The 23377-nt window shown below is 59.3% G+C and overlaps 2 protein-coding genes across 8 annotated transcripts in view; one reads left to right on the forward strand and one right to left on the reverse strand.

Annotated features, from left to right (window-relative positions):
• Positions 1–15239, forward strand: INPPL1 (inositol polyphosphate phosphatase like 1). 3 transcript variants are annotated; one of them, XM_027115622.1, is made up of 29 exons: positions 2–91; positions 896–1310; positions 4116–4179; positions 4272–4422; positions 4653–4773; positions 5022–5162; positions 5406–5499; positions 5607–5696; positions 5877–5975; positions 6089–6239; positions 6329–6435; positions 6774–6876; positions 6960–7156; positions 7460–7577; positions 8185–8281; positions 8584–8722; positions 8839–8938; positions 9039–9127; positions 9365–9446; positions 9578–9667; positions 10224–10337; positions 10476–10564; positions 11008–11095; positions 11188–11343; positions 11589–11667; positions 11763–11903; positions 13249–13921; positions 14156–14289; positions 14410–15239. In XM_027115622.1, exons 2-29 carry the CDS (start codon positions 1114–1116, stop codon positions 14498–14500), a joined length of 3795 nt encoding a protein of 1264 aa, XP_026971423.1. In that variant the 5' UTR covers positions 2–91; positions 896–1113; the 3' UTR covers positions 14501–15239. The 3 variants fall into 3 exon arrangements, with proteins under 3 accessions (XP_026971425.1, XP_026971423.1, XP_026971424.1); XM_027115623.1 differs by lacking the exon at positions 5022–5162 and having other exon boundaries at positions 3–91; positions 14410–15234; XM_027115624.1 differs by lacking the exons at positions 14156–14289; positions 14410–15239 and having other exon boundaries at positions 1–91; positions 11188–11297; positions 13249–13265.
• Positions 15203–23377, reverse strand: part of PHOX2A (paired like homeobox 2A) — a 12994-nt gene continuing 4819 nt past the window's right edge. For 4 of the 5 annotated variants that reach the window (XM_027115628.1, XM_027115626.1, XM_027115625.1 and 1 more), the window contains 3 exons: positions 19680–22501; positions 17328–17515; positions 15203–16368 (listed from right to left, as the gene is read on the reverse strand). In XM_027115628.1, the coding sequence (XP_026971429.1) occupies positions 15916–16368; positions 17328–17515; positions 19680–19896 (858 nt within the window). In that variant the 5' untranslated portion in view covers positions 19897–22501 and the 3' untranslated portion in view covers positions 15203–15915. The remainder of the gene's footprint in view (positions 16369–17327; positions 17516–19679; positions 22502–23377) is intronic. The other variant, XM_027115629.1, reaches the window with a different exon arrangement.

Raw genomic sequence — 23377 nt, forward strand, 5'->3', positions numbered from 1 at the left:
GGGTGCGGCGGCAGAGGATGGCCATCTTAAGTGGCCGCTGGGAGTCCAGGGCTGCTTCCCCGGGGAAGGGGGCATCGGAGCAGCCCAGGAGGTGGGGGTCTGAGTACGGCGGCCGGGGCTCTGGGGAGAGGTCGGGAGCCCGGGGGTTTGAGGGAACTTTCTTCTAGATGGGCAAGGAAAGGCCTGATCTCGGGCTGCTGAACCCCTCAAGGCCGGGGCCTGCGGGTATGGGGGATGGTGCCAGGGAACTTGGCCGAGAGGGGGGAAGGGCTCTGCCTGGGCTGAGAGGGGCTGCCAGGGACGGTGCATGGGGATTCGAGGACACTGGACCTCCTCTGGGGGTTTGTGGGGGATCCCCCACGCGGGACTGGGACCCAGTGGAGTTTGGGGGTTCAGGTCTAAGTAGGGGCTGGATTTCACGGGAGTTGGGGGTGATGGGGAGAGAGACGGCAGGAGGTTGGTTCATCATGGGATCCTTCGGGGATTTTGGTAACTCGATCCTACGAGTCTGTAGGGGGGCCGAATGGAAAGGAGTTGGGGGTCATATAATTGTGAGTATTGAAAGGAGGGGGAGGGGATCGGGAATCCCAAAGTGTCGGGGCGCAGGATGGGTTGACTTGGGCTTGGAGGCGGGCGTTAGGAGCTGGATCTTCTCCGGGTGGTGATGGCTGGGCAGGATCATTGTGGGGTTTGGGAGGCCGGCCTCCCCTGGGGTTTGGGGGGTCCCGGCTCCTGCGGGAATGCAGAGGGCAGCTTCCCCGCGGGGAAGAGGGTGAGGGCAGGGGCGGGACGGGCCTTGGGCCGAGCGGTGGGGGTGGGGGCCGGCCGCCCGGCACTGCGCTCCGCTCCTGCCCCTCCCCCGCCGCCTCTGAACAAACTTTTCTTTCTCTTCAAGTTGAGGCCGGCGCTGCTGGCGGCGGCGGCTGCGCGGCAAACCGGGCGGCAAGCGCGGCGGAGCACGGAACCCCGATCCCCGGCTCGGTCCCGCCAGCGGATCATCAGGCTCGGTCCCCAGCCCCGGTACCCGGGCCCGGTCCCAGCGTCAGCGTCGAGCGTCCCAGGGCGAATGGCGCGGGGCGGTGGGCGCGGGCGGCGCTGAACCCTGCCCTGGCCATGGCCTCGGCGTGCGGGGCGCCGGGCCCAGGGGGCGCCGGGCCTGGGGCCGCTCTGGGCAGCCCGGCCCCCGCCTGGTACCACCGCGACCTGAGCCGCGCCGCCGCCGAGGAGCTGCTGGCCCGGGCAGGCCGCGATGGCAGCTTCCTGGTCCGAGACAGCGAGAGCGTGGCGGGAGCCTTCGCGCTCTGCGTCCTGTGAGTGGGGCTGAGGCTCCCGGCGGGCGGGGGCACAGCCCGGGCTTCGTTGAGTGCTGTGGGGAGGGCCCGGGACAGTGGGACGCCTGCGCCCGCCACAGTGGGGGCCTTGGCTCTCTGCTGGGCCTGAGGAAGGATGCCGGGAGCACTTCCTTCCTGCCGTGTGTCTGGGGGCACTTGCTGCGGCACTGAGGGCAGAGTATGCGGGGTCCTGCGGCCCAGGGTCGCTATAATTGGGGAAAGTGTAGGGAGTCTCTGGCAGACCCCCTCAGGCATCCTCCAGGCAGGGGTGAGGATGTGCATCCCACGGTTGTGTGCACTTCTGTTTATGTAGGGATTGGATGTCTGAGTGGGAGTTGGGGCCAGAGGAACTAATGGGGTGTGTGGGGATGCCCAGCAGCTTCCTTAGGGGGCTTTCTGTTTCCCGGGACTGAGGCTGGGGCCTGCCTGGGTATGTATGACTGCGGCTGGGGACAGGGTGGTGTTGAGAAGGGGAGTGAGGCAGTATGGCTCCCTGTCATTATTTCATGAATCAGTGAGTGAGTGTGTGTGCCCTGGCTCTGGGATCCTGCTGCCCTAGCCCTGAGCTGTGGCTGCTGAGCATGGGGCTAGGCTTGGCAGCTCTCTGAGTGGGCCTGGTTTTGTGCTTGTACCCATCTGCCGTGCATGGCAGTGGTGTTGGGTGAGTTTGCACTCTCAGTTTTGGAGTCTTCTTCCTGAGCTGCCCCCCTGAGCCCCAGAATCTGACATTGGGTGGGCTCCTGTAGGCCTCTGGAGTGGAGGTGGTGAGTGGGAAGTGGTGGGGCTGCTTTGTTTAGACCTAGTTATGTTCCTCCTCAGGCCCGTGAGCCCTCCCAAGTCCCTATCCCTGTGTCTCTTTCCCTTCTGTTCTCCTCACATCTTCAGGTGTACACTGGCCTAGGCCAGTGGTTCTCAATTGGGGTTGATTTTACCCCTCAGGGGACGTTTGGCAATGTCTGGAGACATTTTTGGTTGTCACAACTGGGATCGTACTACTGGCTCCTAGTGGGTAGAAGCCAGGGTTGCTGCTAAACGTCCGACAATGCACAGTACTGTCCCTCACCACAAAGAATTATGTAGTCCAAAATGTCGGTGGTGCTGAGGGTTGAACAACCCTGGCCTAGGCAGTGGACCTGAAGAGGAAGGGGTCCCTCAAGTTTCAGCTTATGTCCCATATCTGAGGCCCAATAGGGGACTGAAGAGGGACAGCCTAGGCAGATGAATAACCTAGAGTCCTGCATGCCAACCCTCTCTGAGGCATACCCCCTAATTAGGGAGGGGAGGGAGGCAGGTGCTAGATCAGCTGTTGAGTGGGAGGGGGACAGCTGGGCCTGTGTCTGGATGGGAACATTATTGTCCCAGGAGGGAAAAGTCCTGGCTCCATTGCCGGGGAGGGGACGGGTGGGGTGAGGGGCTGTCTGTGTGTGAGGACTTCAGCTTTACCGGCTGACTCTGGTTACTCCCTGCATCTCAGGAACCTGGGAGTGGGTGATCAGAAACATACTTGCTTACCTGTATATGCCACCCACGCATACAGGGGAAACATTCAGGACACGGCCCTGCCCCAGCAGGTGCAGTCAATCCAACCAGCAGGCCCGGATACAGGTCCTGGCCTCCGTCCTGACTTTAAATGCCAGCTCTGCCTTTTACTTACCTTTTACTTGCTCTGTGACCTTAGGCAAATCACTTTTCTTCCTTGCGCCTGTTTCTTCTTCTGGAGAAGAGGGATAATAATAATATCTGCCTTAAAACGTGAGGATTAAATGAGATCACGTCTGTAGGACGTTGAGTACCTGACTTGTCACAGAGACAGGACTCAGTTAATGGGATGCTATTACTCTTACAAACACAGACCCACAGTCCAAAAACCAACACACCCAGTCACACACGGATAGCCACACAGTTTGTGCCCAGTGGTCAGGAGAGCCCCTGGACGGGGCTTACCTGAGGGGAGAGGATGGCCCTGTGGCTAGGGTGTAGAGTCTCCTCAAATAGGCATTTGGTCCTCTCTAGTGATACCCACCTCCAACACACACGGCCTAGGTGACCCCCTTTGCAAGCCTGCCCTGAGGTGCGGCTGCAGAGGGATCCTCCACCCCCACTGAGTGCAGCCTGTACCATCCAGGCCAGGCTCAGCTGTCACCTGCTCAGCTGTTGCTACCATCTGTCAGCACCCCTCTTGCCCCTCCTTAGCTTGGGGCTCCTAGAGGCCCACCTCTCCCATAGAGGGCCCCCATGGGTCATCCCAATTTCCTGGTGTCTGGGGAAGGGGGGAGAAAGCCCTAGAATGATATCCTCACACCCCCCCAGCAAAACTACTCCAGACACACCTGACTCCAGCAGAGCCAGACACCAGTGTAAACACAGGCAGCAGGCACACGTGTGATAGCACGTCACCCATGCACACAGACGGGTTACCCAGGCCTCTGAGGACTCTTACTCTGGCGGGGGGCCCAGACTGGTACCAAAGCCCAGAGGGTCTGTTTAGACAGCTGTGGAGGCCACAAAAGAGCCGCCTGATGCTTCCAGGGCCCTACAGTGGGTGTGGAGTGTATGTAGGCCTGGGGTGGGGGTGGGTGGGTCTGGGCATTCCTGTTCTGCTTGGCACTAGCAGGATAGAGGGGACTGGCCCCATCATTAACCCCGTGCAGCCTGGGCAAACAGCTTTAAGGAAACCTAGACGAGGGGCCTGGGGGCTGAGCCCGCTGGTAGGAGGAAACGGGGTCTTGGGACTTAGACCCCAGCCTAGGGGTGACAGATTCTGATCCCCTGCTCTGCTGTCAGGTATCAGAAGCATGTGCACACATATCGAATTCTCCCTGATGGAGAAGATTTCCTGGCCGTGCAGGTAGGAGCTTAGACCCTGACCCCTGACCTTGATTCTAGCCTAAGGTTTGGGACCAGCTGATTGACGCTTCTCCCACTCTTGCTGGCCTGCAGACCTCGCAGGGTGTGCCTGTGCGCCGCTTCCAGACCCTGGGGGAGCTCATCGGCCTGTACGCCCAGCCCAACCAGGGCCTGGTGTGTGCCCTGCTTCTGCCTGTGGAGCGGGAGCGAGAGCCAGACCTGCCGGATGACCGCGATGCCTCAGGTGCTGCCCGGGGTGCGATGTACGAATGCCTTCCCTGCGCCCATCCCCGGCCATTACCTGCGACTTCCCAACCCATCTTCTCAGCCTGACTCCCCTGAAGCCCGCTGCCACTCTCCATGGTGCCTGGGCCCTTTACCCCTTTCCACGCAAGTCTCTGACAGCCATCGTGTCCCCCGTACTTCACTGAGGGCAGGGGGCTCACACCGCTGCCCACTGGCCCCTGTCCACAGATGGGGAGGATGAGAAGCCCCCACTGCCCCCGCGCTCTGGCTCTACCAGCATTTCTGCCCCCCTCGGGCCCAGCAGCCCCCTGCCAGCCCCTGAGACCCCCACGACTCCGGCTGCTGAGAGGTGAGACCCCAACCCCCTCCTGAGCAGGAAGTCCCTTTCTTCTCTGAGAACTGTGTCCTCACCGAAGGTGGGAAGACCTTTAAGCCCCCAGCCCTCCCCAGGGACCCCCGCCCTGTCTCAGCCCCAGAGGCAGACACCCTGGCCTGTCGTACTATGACTGCCACCTGTACCGTCTCCTCTAGGAATGGGGTGGGGTTGCTGGGACAGGGTCAGCGGGGCCTCCACTGACTTCTTAACCCCTCCTGAAGTGCTCCCAATGGGCTGAGCACTGTCTCGCACGAGTACCTGAAGGGTAGCTACGGGCTGGATCTGGAGGCTGTGCGGGGTGGAGCCAGCAACCTGCCGCACCTCACCCGCACCCTTGCCACCTCATGCCGGAGGCTGCACAGGTACCTGGGACATCCAGCTCCACGCGCTGCACCCTTACCTCTCACCTGTCCTCTCCTGCTGCCTTGCTACACAAATGCCCTGACCTTTGACCTCTGGCCCTGAACCAGGAACCAGCTATTGCCTCCTGACTTTTCCTCGCCTGAACCCTTGTATCCTCTCGGTGGCAGCTGAAGCTACACACTCAGCCCCTCTTCCCTATGCTTGGGTCGGGGTGGGGAGTTCTGACCTGATGTTTCCCATAGTGAGGTGGACAAGGTCCTGTCGGGCCTGGAGATCCTGTCCAAGGTGTTTGACCAGCAGAGCTCGCCCATGGTGACCCGCCTTTTGCAGCAGCAGGTGGGATTGTGGAGAAACCTCTGGGGAGTGGGTTCATGTTCTGGCGCTGAGTTGGGTGCCTCCTGCTTGGTGGCCTCACGGACGAGCCTCATTCTTTCTCCCCGCAGAACCCACCACAGACTGGGGAGCAGGAGCTAGAGAGCCTGGTGCTAAAGCTGTCAGTGCTAAAGGACTTCCTGTCAGGCATCCAGAAGAAGGTGCCCCGACCCCTGACCTCTGATCCCTGACCCACTCACCGGTCCCTGGCCACTTGCGTTGCTCTAACTGATCTGAACCCTGAATCTGTAGTTTAGCACTGAGCCCCACATCAGCTGTGTCCCTCCCCGCCCCAGCCCTCAGCAAGGCTCCTAACCTTGCCCTGTCCTTGCCCCCTCCAGGCCCTGAAGGCCCTACAGGACATGAGTTCCACAGCACCCCCGACCCCGCTGCAGCCATCCACACGTAAGGCCAAGACCATCCCCGTGCAGGCCTTTGAGGTACATGGTGGGGGGCGGGGGGGAACCTCACAGGGCAAAGAGTGGGTGGAGGTGAAGGGGGTGCTGCCTGCCCCCAGGTCTTTTCAGCAGCCCCTCCACCTCCTGGCCTGTAGGTGAAGCTGGATGTGACCCTGGGTGACCTGACCAAGATTGGGAAGTCACAGAAGTTCACGCTGAGTGTGGACGTGGAGGGTGGGCGGCTGGTGCTACTGCGGAGACAGCGGGACTCACAGGAGGACTGGACGACCTTCACGCATGACCGCAGTGAGCCAGGGCCCACCCTGGGATGGGGGGTGGGGTGGGCCCCTGGGCCTCAGGGCACAGGCTGGTGTGACCCATCCTCCATCCCCTAGTCCGCCAGCTCATTAAGTCCCAGCGGGTCCAGAACAAGTTGGGCGTCGTGTTTGAGAAAGAGAAGGACCGGACACAGCGCAAGGACTTCATCTTTGTCAGCGCCCGGGTGAGCAGCGGGTGGGCCAGGCCACTGGGGGCTGCAGGAGTCCCTGCTGGATGGGAAGAGAGGGAACACATGATGTAGGCATGCCATCCCTCATGGTGGGGGCAGTTCTGACGGAGCCGAGAGTGTGTATACTGAGAGTGGGCAGCCTGAGGGTGGATTCAAATATTCATTCAGTGAACGTTTACTGAGCACCTGTTGTATGCTTGAGGAGTGGGTGTATGGTGGTGAGCCAGAGAGGTATGTCCGTCTCCTCCTGGACCTGCCACCTAGCAGGGTGTCCCCGTGGAAGGGGGTTTCCTGGCCACCCACCTGCCCCTGACTGGCTGCTGTTCCCCCAGAAGCGGGAGGCCTTCTGCCAGCTGCTGCAGCTCATGAAGAATAAGCACTCCAAGCAGGACGAGCCCGACATGATCTCCGTCTTCATAGGCACCTGGAACATGGGTCAGGCCCGTGCAGGGGCTGGGGTGGGAGAGAGGAAGGGCCCCATGCAGGGGCCTGACCACCTGCATCCACTCCCCCTCCAGGAAGTGTGCCGCCTCCAAAAAATGTGACATCTTGGTTCACATCGAAGGGTCTGGGGAAGACCCTGGATGAGGTCACGGTGACCATACCCCATGACATCTATGTTTTTGGGACCCAGGAGAACTCGGTGGGCGACCGCGAGTGGCTGGACCTGCTCCGCGGGAGCCTCAAGGAGCTCACAGATCTGGATTACCGCCCGGTGAGGGTCATCCTCTTGTCCAGCCCGCCTCCTCACACACTGCCCCCAACTATCCTGCTTGACCTCACGCACGACCCTGGAGAGCTCTCCCTCTGGTCCCTGGGCATATCCTTTAGGAAGTTTAACTGGAGTCCTTTATGCTATGGGAAGGGCTCTTTCTCTCTGGTCCCTCAGGAAAAAGGGGTGGCAGCCCTTCCTATTTTGTGACTTCCAGAACAGTCTGTAGTATGGGCTGGGCGGGGTGGGGGAGATGTGGACAGTGGCCCAGCTCGGGGCAGGGGTGACCCCGCACCCCTTCCCCAGATTGCCATGCAGTCACTGTGGAACATCAAGGTGGCTGTGCTGGTCAAGCCAGAGCATGAGAACCGCATCAGCCACGTCAGTACATCCAGTGTGAAGACTGGCATCGCCAATACCCTGGGTGAGTAGGGAGGGTGGGTCCCTCTGTCCACGCTTCTTGCTTCCTCTCCAGCCCAGGGTCCAGGGTCTCCCCCTTTTGGGTAGTCTCAGCTTTCCCATCTATAGAACTCTTTGAACTTTGCAAAGCGTGTTCGTATTCTAAATCTCTTCCAGCCCCACCAGGAAGGCAGGGCCAGGATAATTACCTCCATTTCTTAGATGATAAAACTCAGGCCCAGAGTGGTCAAGTGAGCTGTCCAAGGTCACACAGCTAGTACGTGGTAGAGCCCGGCACCTGGCATAGTGCCCAGGTCTCCCTGTTTGCAGTCCAGTGGTCCCTCAGGATAGATTCTGCTCAGAATCTGCAGGTTCTTGCAGCTTCACCATTGGGGTCCCCTGTGATCTCCAGGGGCTCTCTGTTCACACATGCCGACAGACCCAGGCCATCCAGATGGGGCTGCATGTGCCCCGTGTGGACCCCCGGGAAGGCGTGTGTGTGTGTGCAGGGGCCTGCCTGCCTCATGGTATGTGGGGAAGTCGGGAGGATCTTCCCACTGCTGCTTAGACAGGCAGAGGGGAGTCGGGAGCCCACCGGGGGTGACTCAGGCCTTCTTCTGTTGCCCTGACAGGAAACAAGGGGGCCGTGGGTGTCTCCTTCATGTTCAATGGCACCTCGTTTGGCTTTGTGAATTGCCACCTCACCTCGGGAAATGAGAAGACTGCCCGGTGAGGGGGCACCTTCTCAACTGTCTCTTTAGCCTCATCCTCTCTTTGCCAAAGACCTATTCCCTCTCCCATATCCTAGTCTACAGTACATCCTACATCCCTGTCCCCAAAGGCCCCCTTCTTCCTTACCTCAACTCAGGACCCCTCTGTCTCTCCCTGACTTTGACCTTGTCCCCAGTTCCTTCCTCTGTCCCCAGGGACCCTGATCCCTGGCCCATCCCTGACCCCAGCCAGAGATATCTTACCTTCATGCCTGTCCCTGACACCTGACCCTGGAGGCCTCCCCCCACCCCCCACTGTAGACGGAACCAGAACTACCTGGACATCCTGCGGCTGCTCTCGCTGGGTGACCGGCAGCTCAGTGCCTTTGACATCTCTCTGCGTTTCACTCACCTCTTCTGGTTCGGGGACCTCAACTACCGCCTTGACATGGATATACAGGTGTGAGCAGGGCCCGGCAGGTGGCTGGTAGGGAGGCTGGGCTGGGGCCAGGTGGGCTCTCACCTCTGGCTTTGGCTCGAGGGGGAAAGTCTCCAGCCTTTGTGTCCCCACCCCAGGAGATCCTGAACTACATCAGCAGGAAGGAGTTTGAGCCCCTGCTCAGGGTGGACCAGCTCAACCTGGAGCGGGAAAAGCACAAGGTTTTCCTTCGATTCAGTGAGTGTGGGCCCGGCAGGGGGTCCCTGAGGGCCAGGATCCTTGTGGTATCCCTGAGTCTTCCGGGCCCTGACTCCTCCATCCCCCCCGCCTTCCCTAGGTGAGGAGGAGATCTCCTTCCCACCCACCTACCGCTATGAGCGGGGTTCCCGGGACACATACGCCTGGCACAAGCAGAAGCCAACTGGGGTGAGTGAAGAGAAGGAGCTGGGCCTGGGGAGACCCCCCAGGGCTGCAGTGAATCAAGAGTGTGTGTGGGGTCAAGGGTCCAGGCCTCTGCACTTACCGCTCCAGCTTCCGTGGCCCCTTTTGGGGCCTCTGGGGTGCTCCTGCATGTTGTGAGGATCCAAGGAAGGAGGTGGGCGCTGGGGCCACTGTGGTGGGGCCCCAGCTGACCTCTGACCATGCTGCCATCCCCTGCCCCAGGTCCGGACCAACGTGCCTTCATGGTGTGACCGGATTCTCTGGAAGTCCTATCCCGAGACCCACATCATCTGCAATTCCTATGGTCAGAGCCTCCCAGACAGGGTGATGGGTGGTCTTGGGTGGTCACTGACCCAACTCTGCCTCAGCTTTGGGAAGTGCCAGCAGAGAATAAGGAGCTTTCCCCTGAGCCCTCATTCCTACTCCCCTCCCCAGGCTGCACAGATGACATCGTCACCAGCGACCACTCCCCCGTGTTTGGGACATTTGAGGTTGGAGTTACCTCTCAGTTCATCTCCAAGAAAGGTGGCTATTCTGGATGTGCTTGTGGGTGTGGCGTCCATCTGGGTGGCTGCAGGTGCTGGCCTGGGGATGTGCATAGGTTTGAATACATCTAAATGTGTGTGTGTGTGTGTGTGTTTGGGTGTTTACATGTACGTGTAGGAATGTTTCTGAATATGTGATGTGTGAGGGTGTCTGTGTTGCCTGGGTCATCACAGGAGGTACATGCCCAAGAGCGTGTGAACGTAAACATGTACGTGTGTCTATCTGCCTGGGGCCACTTGAGTACCCGAGTGTGCCTGGTGGTGTGGTGGGTTGTCGGCGGGCATATCCTGCAGGCATTCTGGTCCCTGGTCCTCTCTCAGGTAGTCTCTCATCTTGGGTTGTCTGTTTGTCCCAGTCCCAGGTCTGGGCTTTGGGGTCTCGCTACTGGTTGCTTGGGATGGAGGAGGCCCCTCCTGGCCTTCCCTCCTGCTCTGCCAGGGCTGCTGATTCCCTGTCCCAGCACTCAGTCTCTCTATCCCATTCCTTCTGCCACCCTCTCAGCCCTCCTGTCTATATTCCTCCCTTTGCCCCTCAGGGCTCTCAAAGACCTCAGACCAGGCCTACATCGAGTTTGAGAGCATCGAGGCCATTGTGAAGACAGCCAGCCGCACCAAGTTCTTCATTGAGTTCTACTCCACCTGCCTGGAGGGTCAGAGGCGGGACCCAGGGCTGGGTGTGGGCCACAGGGTATGGGAGGTCCGAGGTGCCCAGAGTGGTCAGCCCTCTAGTTAGAGAGAAGGGAAGCTGAGAGGTGGCGCTCAGTTGGGTGTCCCCCACCCCCACCCAGAGTACAAGAAGAGCTTCGAAAATGATGCCCAGAGCAGTGACAACATCAACTTCCTCAAGGTGCAGTGGTCCTCACGCCAGCTGCCCACGGTGAGGCTTGTGGGTGAGGACACAGAGAGGGAGGTGCAGCAGAGCGCCACCTGGAGCCTGCCTGGGAGGGCGGGCAGAGCCGGCAGCACAGGCTTGTGTGTGGGGTGGGCGTGAGTGAGGATGAGGGCACGTGCTCTGTTTGGGGGAGTGGGGGGAGCCAAGTTGCAGCTGGTTCATTCATTCATTCAATGAATAGCTCTTGAGCCTTTGCTAAACATCAGGTCCTGTGTTGGTCATTGCTGATGCAGAAAATTAATTAATTACAGGGCTGTTAAGTGCTCTGAGAGGCCCATGCAGGACTGTGTCTTCTACCTTATGGATTAGGATCTTTCCTAAGAGTGGACGGGAGTGAGCATGGACGAGCTTGAGGGTGGGGTGAGTGGCGGTGTGGCACGTGGGGGTGGGTGGGCCTTTGTTCCTCACTGGGCCTCTCTGTGCCCCAGCTCAAGCCCATTCTGGCTGACATCGAGTACCTGCAGGACCAGCACCTCCTGCTCACAGTCAAGTCCATGGATGGCTACGAATCCTATGGTGAGGGTCGAGGGGGGCCAAGGGGCACAGAAAGCTGGGCAGGGCCCTAGAAAGGCTTGGCAGTCTGCTGGTCTGCTCCATCTGCCCTTCAGGGGAGTGCGTGGTGGCGCTCAAGTCCATGATTGGCAGCACGGCCCAGCAGTTCCTGACCTTCCTGTCCCACCGCGGCGAAGAGACAGGCAACATCCGTGGCTCCATGAAGGTGCGGGTGCCCACAGAGCGCCTGGGCACCCGTGAGCGACTCTATGGTGGGGGCCCCATTGGGAGGGGTGTGGGGCATAAGACGGGGTGGTGTGGGCGGGTCTAGGAGGGGAGGACCGGGGCTGCAGGGAAGGCATGTTGGAATCCCTGGAACATTTGGCGGTTCTGCAGCCAGGTCTGGGGGTGGGCCTGCCCTAAGGAGTAGCTGGGAAGGGGCTAGCAGCCCACTGGGGTGTCTGTGGGATGCAGGACCCCAAGTCTCCTCTGAGTCTCCTTTCCCTTCCTCCCCCAGAGTGGATCAGCATTGATAAGGATGAGGCAGGAGCAAAGAGCAAAGCCCCCTCTGTGTCCCGAGGCAGCCAGGAGCCCAGGTGAGCTGGGGCTGTGTGGTGTGCTACGTGAGGGGTGCCCGGGGGCTCTTGGTCAGCCCCTACTTCACCTCTCCTCCCCTGTGCACCCCTGGCAGGTCAGGGAGCCGCAAGCCAGCCTCTGGAGAGGCCTCCTGTCCACTCTCCAAGTTATTTGAAGAACCAGAGAAACCACCACCAACTGGGAGGCCCCCAGCCCCACCTCGAGCTGCTCCCCGGGAGGAGCCCTTGACCCCCAGGTGAGAGAAGGAAACTGTCACCCCCTGACTTTATCCATCGCTGTGCGTGGCTCTCAGGGCCAGCTTGGGGATCACCTGCTGCTTGGCTGCTCTGCTGCCGCATGGCCGGAGGTGCCAGGGCCCTACGCTCGTGGCCACTGGCCAGCCAGGCCTCCTGAAGGTGTGGCTCTCTGGTCAAAGGGAGCACAGTCAGCCTTTCCTCTCAATCCTGCCTTAAAAAATAGAATTAGAAATTGTTTCTGCAACAGCTCCCTCTGTGTAAACACTTAACTTGAGCCTTCTATTTGGGGATAGGCCTTCATCTCAGCACGGATTTCCCTAGGGATGTTCTATGGACCACTGTCCTACAAGATGCCCCCGCTGGTAACTGGTTTGTTGTCAAATGAGTTTGGGAAATGGTTGTTGCTAGATTCTTTTCTTAGGTATTCCCAGTGCACAATAGTATCAGCAAAAGCTCTGAGCATGTGGACAGGAAGGAAATCCTTTTTCAACTCTGTTGAATATAGTTTCCCAAACTTAATGGGCCAGGAAACTTTTCCATGCAATAACTATTAATATCCTGGGGCACTACAGTTGACCCTTGAACATGGCAGGGGTTAGGGGTGTATAACTTAGAGTCATCCCTCTGTATCCCCAGTTCTTCCATATCTGCAGTTCCACATCCACAGGTTCAACCATTGTGGCTTGTAGATCATGTAGTGCTGCAGTACTGAAAAAAATCTGCGTATGAGTGGACCCGTGCAGTTCAAGCCCGTGTTGTTCAATGGTCAACTGTAGTATTCTGTGGATCATACTTTGGGAAAGTGAGGCTTGCTTTTTAATTATATCCAATTGTTACTTGAACGTAAATAAAAACTGCTGGTGTGTTTTCAGTCATCTTCAGCTGTTATCAGTCACCTTGGTTTTATCTCTAGGCTTGAGTAAAACTAACCTGAATCCCTGAGTAAGATTCCCCAGTAGATCGGCCTCAGATGCCTCCAGAGGCTTTCCGAATCTGGCTGGTCATTCTCATTGAAGACTTTTATTGTCCTTCCTTCTGGCCTCTGTTTTCACCCATTTACGCTCAGCTTTCACCGTTACAAAATCAAAAAAGATTGCAGAATCTTAGCGAGTAAGACAAGGAAGTTTAGGGGTTATCCATTCAACTCCCCCGTCTCCCCAGTTTTAGAGATGAGGACCCCAAGGGACAGAGAGGGAAAGTGATGTGCTCAAGGTCACGTGCAAGTCTAGGACCAGGGGCTTACGTCTCCTGACTCGCAGTCCAGTTCTCCTTCCACTGCACCCACCCACCGCCTTCCCTTTGGGTTGCTGGGTCCTGATTTAGTTATTCTGCTCCCAAACCCAGGTTGAAGCCAGAGGGCGCTCCAGAGCTGGAAGGGGTGGTGGCGCCCTCACCTAAGAACAGCTTCAATAACCCTGCTTACTACGTCCTTGAAGGGGTCCCACACCAGCTGCTGCCCCCGGAGCCACCCTCGCCTGCCAGGGCCCCTGTCCCACCTGCCACCAAGAACAAAGTGGCCATCACAGTGCCTGCTCCGCAGCTTGGGCGCCACCGGCCTCCCCGTGTGGGAGAGGGAAGCTCATCAGATGAAGAGTCTGGGGGCACACTGCCCCCTCCAGACTTTCCACCCCCACCTCTGCCGGATTCGGCCATCTTCCTGCCCCCCAGCCTGGATCCTTTGCCAGGGCCAGTGATCCGGGGCCGCAGTGCGGGTGAGGCCCGTGGCCCACCACCTCCCAAGGCCCATCCAAGACCCCCACTGCCCCCAGGCCCCTCTCCCACCAGCACTTTCCTGGGGGAGGCAGCCAGTGGGGATGACCGCTCCTGCTCAGTGCTGCAGATGGCCAAGACACTGAGTGAGGTGGACTACGCTCCTGCTGGGCCTGGCCGCTCCGTGCTCCTGCCAGGACCCCTGGAGCTGCAGCCGCCCCGGGGACTGCCCTCGGACTATGGCCGGCCTCTCAGCTTCCCTCCACCTCGCATCCGAGAGAGCATTCAGGAGGACCTGGCAGAAGAGGTATGTGCACCAGGGGTGGCTGTCGGTGTGTGCTTGCCCATGGGTCGTGGTATACTTTTACTTCATTCAGCACTCAGTGGTGTTGCCTCTGCCCTGAACTGGGCACTGGGGAGGAGTTGGAGGTCATATGAATCAGCCCCGCTCCTGGCCTCTCTCCCCACCCCAGAGCACGCGGTAGAATGTTGCTGTGTGAGGCACCCTCAGTGCTCTCTCTGACGTGCCCTATTCCCTCAGGCTCCGTGCCCGCAGGTCGGGCGGTCTGGTGGGCTGGGCGAGGCAGGCATGGGAGCCTGGCTGCGGGCCATCGGCTTGGAGCGCTATGAGGAGGGCCTGGTGCACAATGGCTGGGACGACCTGGAGTTTCTCAGGTGGGGGCGGGGCTGGAGGTGGACGGGGGTGGGGGGGTGGGGGTGGGGCTGGCCTCGGGTGTGGAGCTACGGGCTCTCTGGACCACCTCGCCCTTCTCCCAGCGTCTTTTACCCCTACAGCGACATCACCGAAGAAGATCTGGAGGAAGCTGGGGTGCAGGACCCGGCTCACAAGCGCCTCCTTCTGGACACCCTGCAGCTCAGCAAGTGATCGCGGTGGCACTGCGAAGCTAAGAACTGAGCGCCTCAACCTGCCCTTGAAGGCCCAGCCAGAGCTCCGGAGTTGAAAAAGTTACGAGCAGGCGGGGCAGTACTTCTCTGCCTATTTATTGGGGATCTGCGTTCCCTACTGCCCAATCATTTGGAATGCCCTAGTTAGGACATCCTGCCCCTCACCTTTTAGAGTCAGGGCCCAGGAGGTCAGTTGCCGTGGTTACCGAGGATCTTGGTTATTCTGGTGCTGTCCTCCCTTTCTGGACCCCTTCTCCAGCCCCAGGGAGGCCATGGGGTCCATATGGGTACGTCGTGGGCCCCCACTCTCACCGTTGTTCCTGCTGCCCTCCACCTGGCCTGAACCACAGGTGGAGGGGCTCGGCTAGGACCTCTCCCAACCCCCATTCTGGGGGGTGTCCGTCCGGAAATGAAGGAATAGCCCGAGAACTGGGCTAGGGTTTATTTAAGCTTTTCTGTATGGGCTTAGGGAGGGCGGGCACTTTAATGTTATAGGGGCCGGTTTAGGTGGGGGGGAATAATTTTGGCCATAAAGCGCCAGTTTGCTTAGATTTGTCTCCTGGTCTGTACCGCCCTGCCCTGGGGCTGTGTGGCAGCTCAGGGTTCCTCGCTGGTCACAAGGGGAACCGGTCTCTTGCAGGTAGCCTGTCCCCATCGTGGGTACTCAGAAGGGTTGCCGGTGTGCTGTCTTCAATAAATTAAGTTTTATTTGGATTGAGCAAAACTCACCTCAATAAATTACAGGTTTTTCAAAGGAAAAGAGCAACAACAGCAACAATGACAAAAAAACAGGAACGAGGAAGCCCCTCCATCCCGTTGCCCTGGCAGCTCCTCCACTCATCTAACGGGCCTGCCCTCTGTGCCAGACCGGCTGGGGATGGGAGGGGATGCATGAGGGTGAAATTGGTGGTGGGACCCTTCAGGCCACTCGTTATCCCAATGACGACCAGCCTTTGCACGGGTGGGGTCAGTGTGGGTGGGCCCAAGGGCTGGAGCAGCAGACTGCTCTCCAAGCTGAGTGACCCAGCCAGCTACAGGGGCAGGGGAGGAAGCCAGGCTGTCCCCGTTTGAGGAGTCACCTTTGGGCACTGTGTTAGGGGCAGGTGTTGTTTGATTCCGGTTCTGAAGAATACCAGGCTAGAAGGGGTTCTGGGCTCTCCTGGAGGGCATCCCAGTGAAAAGTACCCCCCTCCACTGAGTAGGGGTGGGTGAGGATGAGAGTGGCCCTGACTTGGTCTCCAAAGCTGGGGAGGGCACACATAGGTGTCAGGCACGGTGGGGGGTGGGACAGATGGGGACATCAGGCAGGTGGCCAGGATGAGGAGGGACTCTGTCAGATCCTGGAGGGGCAGGGGCGTCTCAGGCGGCAGGCCCGGAGCCTCTAGAGGCCGGCAGCTAGAAGAGATTGGTCTTCAGGGAGGGGCCGGGCTTCCGGTGGAAGGAAGACAGAACCCCCGAGAAGGGCCCTGGTCCGGGTTCCGCCGGCTGCCAAGCCTTAAGCAGCTCCGCCGCGCCCGCGCCCGGTCCGCCGCCCCCACCGCCCGCCACGCCGGCCCACAACGGGCCCTTGAGCGGCTGTGGCCCCGGCCCGGCTCCAGGTCCGGACCCCAGGGCGGCGGGCAGCGGGCTGGGGCTCAGGCGCGGGCTGGCCAGGCCGGGCGCGGGCGGCGGCGGCGGCAGCGACGCGGTGCTGTCGGGCGTGGGGCTGCACGTGGACTCCTTGGAGTCGTCGTCCTCAGAGGAGCAGCGCGCCTCACCCTTTTTGGCGCCCGCCGCGCCCGCCGCACCCTTGGCGTTGGCCGCACGCTCCTGTTTGCGGAACTTGGCCCGGCGGTTCTGGAACCAGACCTGCGGGCACAGGGGCCGGTCAGCCCGGGGCCGGCGGGCGCGGTGAGACCTCCTTCCGGAGGGGGCTGGTCAGGATTATTACCAGCCTTCTGAGTCTTGACCCCCTCCACCACTCTGCTCGTTGCCCTCCTCGTCTCTCGCCTCCCTCCCCTCCTCGTCTCTCGCCTCCCTCCCCTCTTCCACTAGCCCCTTCCTCCAGGTCCTTAGGCTCTTCCCCTTGGGATCTGCTCACCCGCGGATCCCGCTGCCTCCCAGTGTTCTCTGTCTCCCGGAGGGAACTCCGCCTTCGCTCTCCTCATCACCCAAAGCCCTCGCCCCAGTTCTTTCCTACAAGGAGCTCCGGGAGTCCCCCCGGAGCGTCCCACGGCAGTGGAGAGAGGGTTAGGGCACTCGGGAAGCCTTTTGTGCAGGGTCTCCAGTAAAGGCATGCCAGCTGAACATCTGTACTCAAGATTTGTAAGATCGACGAAAAGTCCGTCCCGACCCAGCTCCTGCGCCTACCCTGAACCCGGGCTTTCCAGACTCAGAAGTTTCACCGTTGCAGAGCCGAAGAGGGGACCTGGAGGCGCTGACTGGCTTTCCCCCACTGCTCGGCCTTGTTTGGCCCCGAGGCCACCTGGAGCTGACCCTCTATCCACTCGGCCTCCGTCCTGGCTTCCCAAGCATCACTCTGCGTGCCCAGCCCTACCCGGGAGACTGAGGAGAAATCGTGGGGCTGAACAGCTCAGTTCTTCCGAAGGCCTCAGGACCCGCCTGGCCCCACCGCCTCCCGGGGCTGCCGGTCCTCCCCTGCCCAATCACCTCCAGACTGCACCCTGGCCCCTGGTCCTAGTTCGCCGCCCCCGGGCTGTACCCGCCCGCTGCCCGAGTGAGGCCCCTCTGTCCCTCGGACCCCCAGGTGTCAGGCACTAACTTCCCGGCCCCGCTCCGCGCGCACACACTTCCGCGCAAACACGCACCTGCACGCGAGCCTCGGTAAGGTCGATCTTGAGCGCCAGCTCCTCGCGCGTGTAAATGTCGGGGTAGTGAGTCTCGGCGAAGACGCGTTCCAGCTCCTTCAGCTGCGCGCTGGTAAACGTGGTGCGGATGCGCCGCTGCTTGCGCTTCTCGTGCAGGCCCGACGGCTCCGGGAAGAATTTGTAGGGCACTACGGGTGTGTGCAGGAGGGGGGAAATCAACAAGGGTGGGGATGTGAGGGGCCGATCCCGGCCCGCTGTGTTCTGCCCCTGAGGGATCGCTCACCATCCCCCGCCCCTGACCTGGCCCCTCGGCTTGGTCCTCTCAGTACGGATCGGCTTCCCTATCGCTGGATGGAGCCGGCAGGGGTGAAAGCGGACGGGGCGCGGGGAGGCCTGGGGCCCAAGAGCCGCAGAGAGGGAACCAAAATCTGATCCTCGGATCCAGGCTGCTGGCCTGTCGTTGGCCCTCCGCAGTGTTCCCTCTATCTCCCGCCAGTCTACCGGACCCGACCCTCAGTGTGTTTCTCCCTCAGTCGGCCTGACTTCAGGTCCTGCTATATCCATTCTAGCCTTAGCTGTCTGTCAGGTCTCATCAACATCCTGTGTCTCCCCAGTAACCAGTCATGGACCGCGGGTCTACTTTCAGGCCTGCCACGGACTCTCTGACATGTAAAAATTTGGCCGCCTCTACCCTGCATCCCTCTCCTTCCTAGGCCTCATTTCCTCAGCCCGATCTCATATCGCATTCTCTTCCAGGTGTCCCCCTCTCTTTTTCATCTCTCTCCAACCACATCTATCTGCAACTTTCCCCTCCTGGACCATTCTTCTCTTTGTGCCCATTGAGAAGGGTTCTTATTTCTCCCCTCCCAGGTTCCTCCATCTTCTCTTTGCCCTTCTTCTTCCTCCCAGACATCTCTCTCTGTCTCCCAACTCCTCCAAAAACCAGCCCCAACCCTTCCCTTCACTCTTCCCATCCCCGTCTCCCATCTACCCCTTCCCAGTACCCATTGTCCCATGGACAGTATTTCTGACACTATCTCCCCATCCTTGTCTCCAGCCCCCGTTTAGTTCTCCCTGTTCTCCAGGGATCCCCAATATCCTTATCTTTGTCATATCTCCCTAGTTCTCTATCTCCCCTAATCCTGTCTCCAACACCCCATTCCTATCCCCATCTTTCTCATCTCTGTTTTCAATTTTCCTTGGTCCCCATCTCCCATAATTCCTGTCCCCATCACCTGGTTTTTATCTCCATCTCCCCAACCCTGGTTCTCCATTTCTTCCAAGTACCCCAATCTTCCCATCTCTGCTCACATCTCTCTATATCTGTCCCTGTCTTCTCCATCTCAGACCTCCATCTTTCTAGGGCCCATCTCCCCATTTCCTGTTTCCAGCTCCCCAGTCCCCATCTGCATATGACCCAGAGTACCCAATCTCCCCATCCCCGTTCCAGTTTCTGACTCCATCTCTCTGGTTCTCACTTCTCCAAATCCAGGTCTCTCTCACCATCCCTCCCCACCACACAGGTCCCAATCTTCTACTGGGTCCCGGTGGTCTTCCCAGGAGGGAAGAAGATAAGGAGAATGGGTGGGGCAGCTTGAACTCTAACTGGAGCAATGGGGGTGGCTAAGAGGCTCCACGAGGTTGAAGGTTCAGATGGGGTCTTGGATCAGGGGGCTTGGGTATTGCATGGGACTGCTTCTGGGTTCTGCAGTACTCTAGCTGGGAGAATCTCCAGGAGGCATGGGGAAATGAAAGTTGCTCAATGACCTGAGCATCCTTTTCTTCTGGCCACAGAATGGGTTTCAATAGCGCAAGAGGGTTTGGGCACAGGTAGGATGGGTTCAAAACCAGGCAGTAGGGGCTTGATGGTGCTGGGGCTCTGGGAAGGCTCCCAGCTGGGCAGCTCATCTGCCGCAGGGGTCCATGCTGGGGGTCGGGCATGAAGCGGGGTGGGAATGATAAGGATGGGAGGTCTTATTGGCCTGAGCCGAGAGCATTTTCCAAGGATACAGGGCATGGAGAGGTTTAGTGGTCAGTCTTTGCAGATGGGCAGGGGAGGGCCTGGTGAGGAGCCTGGGGCTACACTGGGGATCTATTTCCTTGACCTAAAGAGCACGGGATAGGGATACGGCAGCGAGAAGAGGAACGGGAAGGAGGAGAGGGTGGGGCTCAACTCTGCCTAGGGAATCCCGTCTTACACGAGGGACTGTGGATCCCGCGGGGAGTTGGAGGGTCTGACTAGGGCAGGGATTGTGGCGGCTGTGGGGGACAGTCGCAACCACTAGCCGAGTAGGGCAGGGGCTAGGGGTGCTGTAGGATTTGGAAGGAGGGTGGTACCGGGGATGGGCTCACCTGCCGAGTAGGGCGCAGGCTGATGGTCGCGTAGAGCGCCAAGCGCGCAGTTGGAGGAGCCGAGCGCGGGGCAGGGAGGCCCGGCCGCGGGGAAGGCGGGCCGCAGGGGACTGTACTGGAAGCCGCCGGGCTGGCTGCAGGCGCCGAAGTCGCCGTAGGCGGACGCCTCCATGGCCGCCACGCACGAGTCGTACGAATTGAGGTAGGAGTAGTCCATCGGCCCGGGGGGCGGGGGCGGGGGCCGGGCCGGGCCGGGTCGGAGTTGGTGTCCCGGGCCGGGTGGGGGTCAAGATGGGGGTTGGAGCGCCAGGGGCCGAGGACCCGAGGCCGGCTCTCAGAGCTCGCGAGTCCGCCCGCCCCGTCGCGGCCGCGCTCCGCCCCGGTGCAACGCAAGTGCAGCCCAACCCGGCCCGCGCGCCTTTTAACGCGTAGGACCCCGAGGAGGGGGCGGGGCGGGGCGAGCTCGGCGGGGCGGGGCCTGGACGGCCAAGGCCCCGCCCCCAGCCGCCCCCGACCCCCACCCCAAAGGGTCGCCGCCGCCCTCTTAGAGCTCGGGATGTTCAGGGCAGGCTGCGCGGGGCCCCATCCCTAGAGTCCCCCATCCCGCCCCAATCCGGACCAGACCTTCAGTCTATGCATCGTGCCCAGCCGTAGGGTCCCGACCCCTCTCCCTGGCCTCTCCACCTGCGGCCCCGCAGAAGGGAGGGGAAACAGGCCCGGCGGCGCTCGTGTGAAGAAGTTAATTCAATTCGTCCTGATAACCGAGTTATTCCGATCCAGTCCCTCGGCCCCGCCCCCAGCGAGGTCCCATCCCGGAAGGGACCACGGAGATGGCTCAGGAGGGGGAATGAAGACAAGGACGAGGAAGAGACGGGGCCTGAGATGGGGACAGAGGATGTGGATGAAGAGAGGAGACAGAGACGGAGACAGGGTGAGAAAGGGACAGAAACAGTGATGGAGAAAGATGGAGAAAGGGACAAGAGAGATACAGGTACACAGATGGAGATAAGGATGAGACATGGACGAGAGAGATAGATTGGAGACGTGGGCGGGGGGGGGGGGGGCGGCAAGAGGGAGACAGGGACAGAGGTGGCGACAAAGGTGAAACATGTACAAGAGGAAGGAAGGGAAGGAGGTGGGACAAGGCAGAGATAGAGGAGACAAAGATAAGAGAGAGATGAGAGGGGGACAGAGAAAGCAAGTGAGGCAGGCATGGAGACAGAAAACACAGGGAAGAGACACGGTTGGAAAGAAGGATTGTGATGGAGATGAAGAGAGAGATGAGACAAAACAGGGCAGTGATAGTGAGACAGACACACACGGAGGGTCAGTCTCAGTGAGACAAGGCCAGGGACAGACACAACAGAGGAACAGAGGCTAAGGGGCGGAGAGAAAGAGCCTTTGGAGAGCCGAGACCCACCAGCTGGAGCGCCCAGCGGGCAGAAGGACTGTAGTGGAGGCGCGGTGTGAAGCTGCAGAGGGGGAGGGTTGCCTCTCTCCTAACTTGTCCTGAAGGCCACAGGACCCTGCCCTGCACCTTCAAGGCCCAGCCTGCCTCTCCCCTCCCCCAGGTCCCACAGTTCAGCCCCTCTCCCCGCTGCTGCTGGGTGTGAGTCTCTGGTCCCCAGCACCCTCGGCACAGAGTGTGTGTGTGTGTGATGAATGTCAAGACTGGGGAGTAACCAAATGACCCCTTCACTCTTTCTCAGCTTCCACCCCCTCCTGCAGAGGCCTTTTTCTTCTTCAGGAAAACCACCTAGACTCAGTCTGGACTTGGCCACAGACGCGCTCCACGGACTTAGCCATTGGCCTCCATACTGTGGGGCCACAGGATACAGAATCCTTTCCAGGAGAAGAGACTAGAGAACTCTTCCACCCCCGCAGCTCACCTAAGGAGGATTTAGCAGCTTTCCCACCCAACCCCCAGCCTCCTGCACCCAATCTTGGCAAGTTTTGCAGGTGGAGAAGTGGAGACCCAGCAAGAAGGCAGGGGGGCCCCCTTGTCACCAACCAGAGTCCTCGGGGGTTGAGAGACGGCTCCTGGAATCCCTCCCCCCAGCTTACCAGCACAGTGGGGAGCATGCCCACCCTCAGGTGATTCACTTCCCTGGCCACTCATTCTTTGCTTAACACAAGGACACCTATCCCCCTTTCTGTAACCACTCCTTTTCAGGGTGTTTCTTTGAGGTATTTTCTCTAATTGTTTTTAGGTCTAAGCTTCTAAAACTGAGAGCAAAACTGATTCAAAATGTTCTCTCCACTGGTGTGGGAGGTGTACCTCTCTACCTTGACCCAGGGACCCAAGTGATCTCACAATTGGGAAATCAGACAGTGCCACTGCTCTCTTCCTTAGACCTCCCATGGCTCTCCATTGCCCTCAGGATCAAATCCATTCTGGCCCACAATGTCCTCCATGCCAGTGCTCCAGTCTGCTTCCTCCTCACCGTGGTTTTCTTTGCAGCCCTCACACATTGATCTTTTAGTTCAGAGCTCTTCTCTCTGGCTGGAATGTTCATTCCAGTCTCCATCCCACCACACTCCCCCCATCCCTCGCCAAAAAGCAAGCCAAAACCTGGTTGACGCTTGTTTGTCCACTGGGTATCAACTTGGAAGTCACTGCTTCCTGGAAGCCTTCCCTGATACCCCTAGACTAGGTTGGGTGTCCCACAGTACCTCCCTCTCTTTTGGTTACTCACCTTGTTGAAGTATTTGCAATAAAGTACAAGGTCTCAGGGCAGAGCTGTGTCCTCATGTTGATCACTTTCTCTGCAGCCTACCCACGATGTCTATGGCATCACTGCACATCATAGGCCTTCCCATATCTGTTTGTTGAATGAATTAGTGAAGGCTAGGCTGAACTCTTTGTGTTGGGGAATCCTGCCCTTGTTTCTAGGGAAGGAATCCCCAACCCCAGCCTCCCACTCCCCACTCTCTGAAAAGGGATCATACTCCCGTCTTCATTCCCTCGATCCCCAAGGACAGGAAACTTCCTCCATCTGGGCCAACCTTCTGCCTGGGAGAAAGTCCTTCCTCATCTGAGGAATTTTCAAGGGGCCATATCCCTTCCACAGGGACAAAGCTGAAGCAAAGGAGCAACTGAAGCTTTCATGCAGGGACCAGCAGAGATATGAGGCCCTGGTTCCACCTGTCTCTGTTTCCATGAGCCATCCCTGTCATTTCTACAGTTTGGTCATTGAGCCATTAAGTTCCTCATTCTGTCTAAACTGCTTTAAGTTGGGCTTCTGACACTTAAAACCAAGAGCTCTGAGCAGTATAACCTATAAATACTTGACACCTTTACAGATAATCAAACAAATGGCTGTGATTGGAAGTTTTATGGTAACATGCATGTTTCAGGGTCGGCTGGGCAGGAGCTGCCCTTCCCCTGACTCAGGACTGTGAAGTTCGAGCCTCCTCTCTCTGCAAGGAGCCATTTGTATCTGCTGATTGGCACTGAAACTGAGATGAAGCCCAAGAAAATGCTTTGAACCCTGTCCACTGTTGGGTTCAGGTGTTTCAGGTGGTGGAGGTGGGGGGACTTTGGAGGCCAGGCTGTGTGCATCTGTGTGTGTGTGTGTGATACGCGGACACCCAAGAGGGCTTCCTGAGAACTCACCATAAAAGAAGGAGACAGGCAGAGTGGGCTGGGCTTTGCAAGGGCCTCATACCAGAGAGGCTAGTGGCTGTGATCTGATGTG

Source organism: Aethalodelphis obliquidens, unplaced genomic scaffold, assembly GCF_003676395.1.
Source record: "Aethalodelphis obliquidens isolate GAN/ISIS:26980383/991018 unplaced genomic scaffold, ASM367639v1 scaffold14, whole genome shotgun sequence".
NCBI classification, from domain to species: domain Eukaryota; kingdom Metazoa; phylum Chordata; class Mammalia; order Artiodactyla; family Delphinidae; genus Aethalodelphis; species Aethalodelphis obliquidens.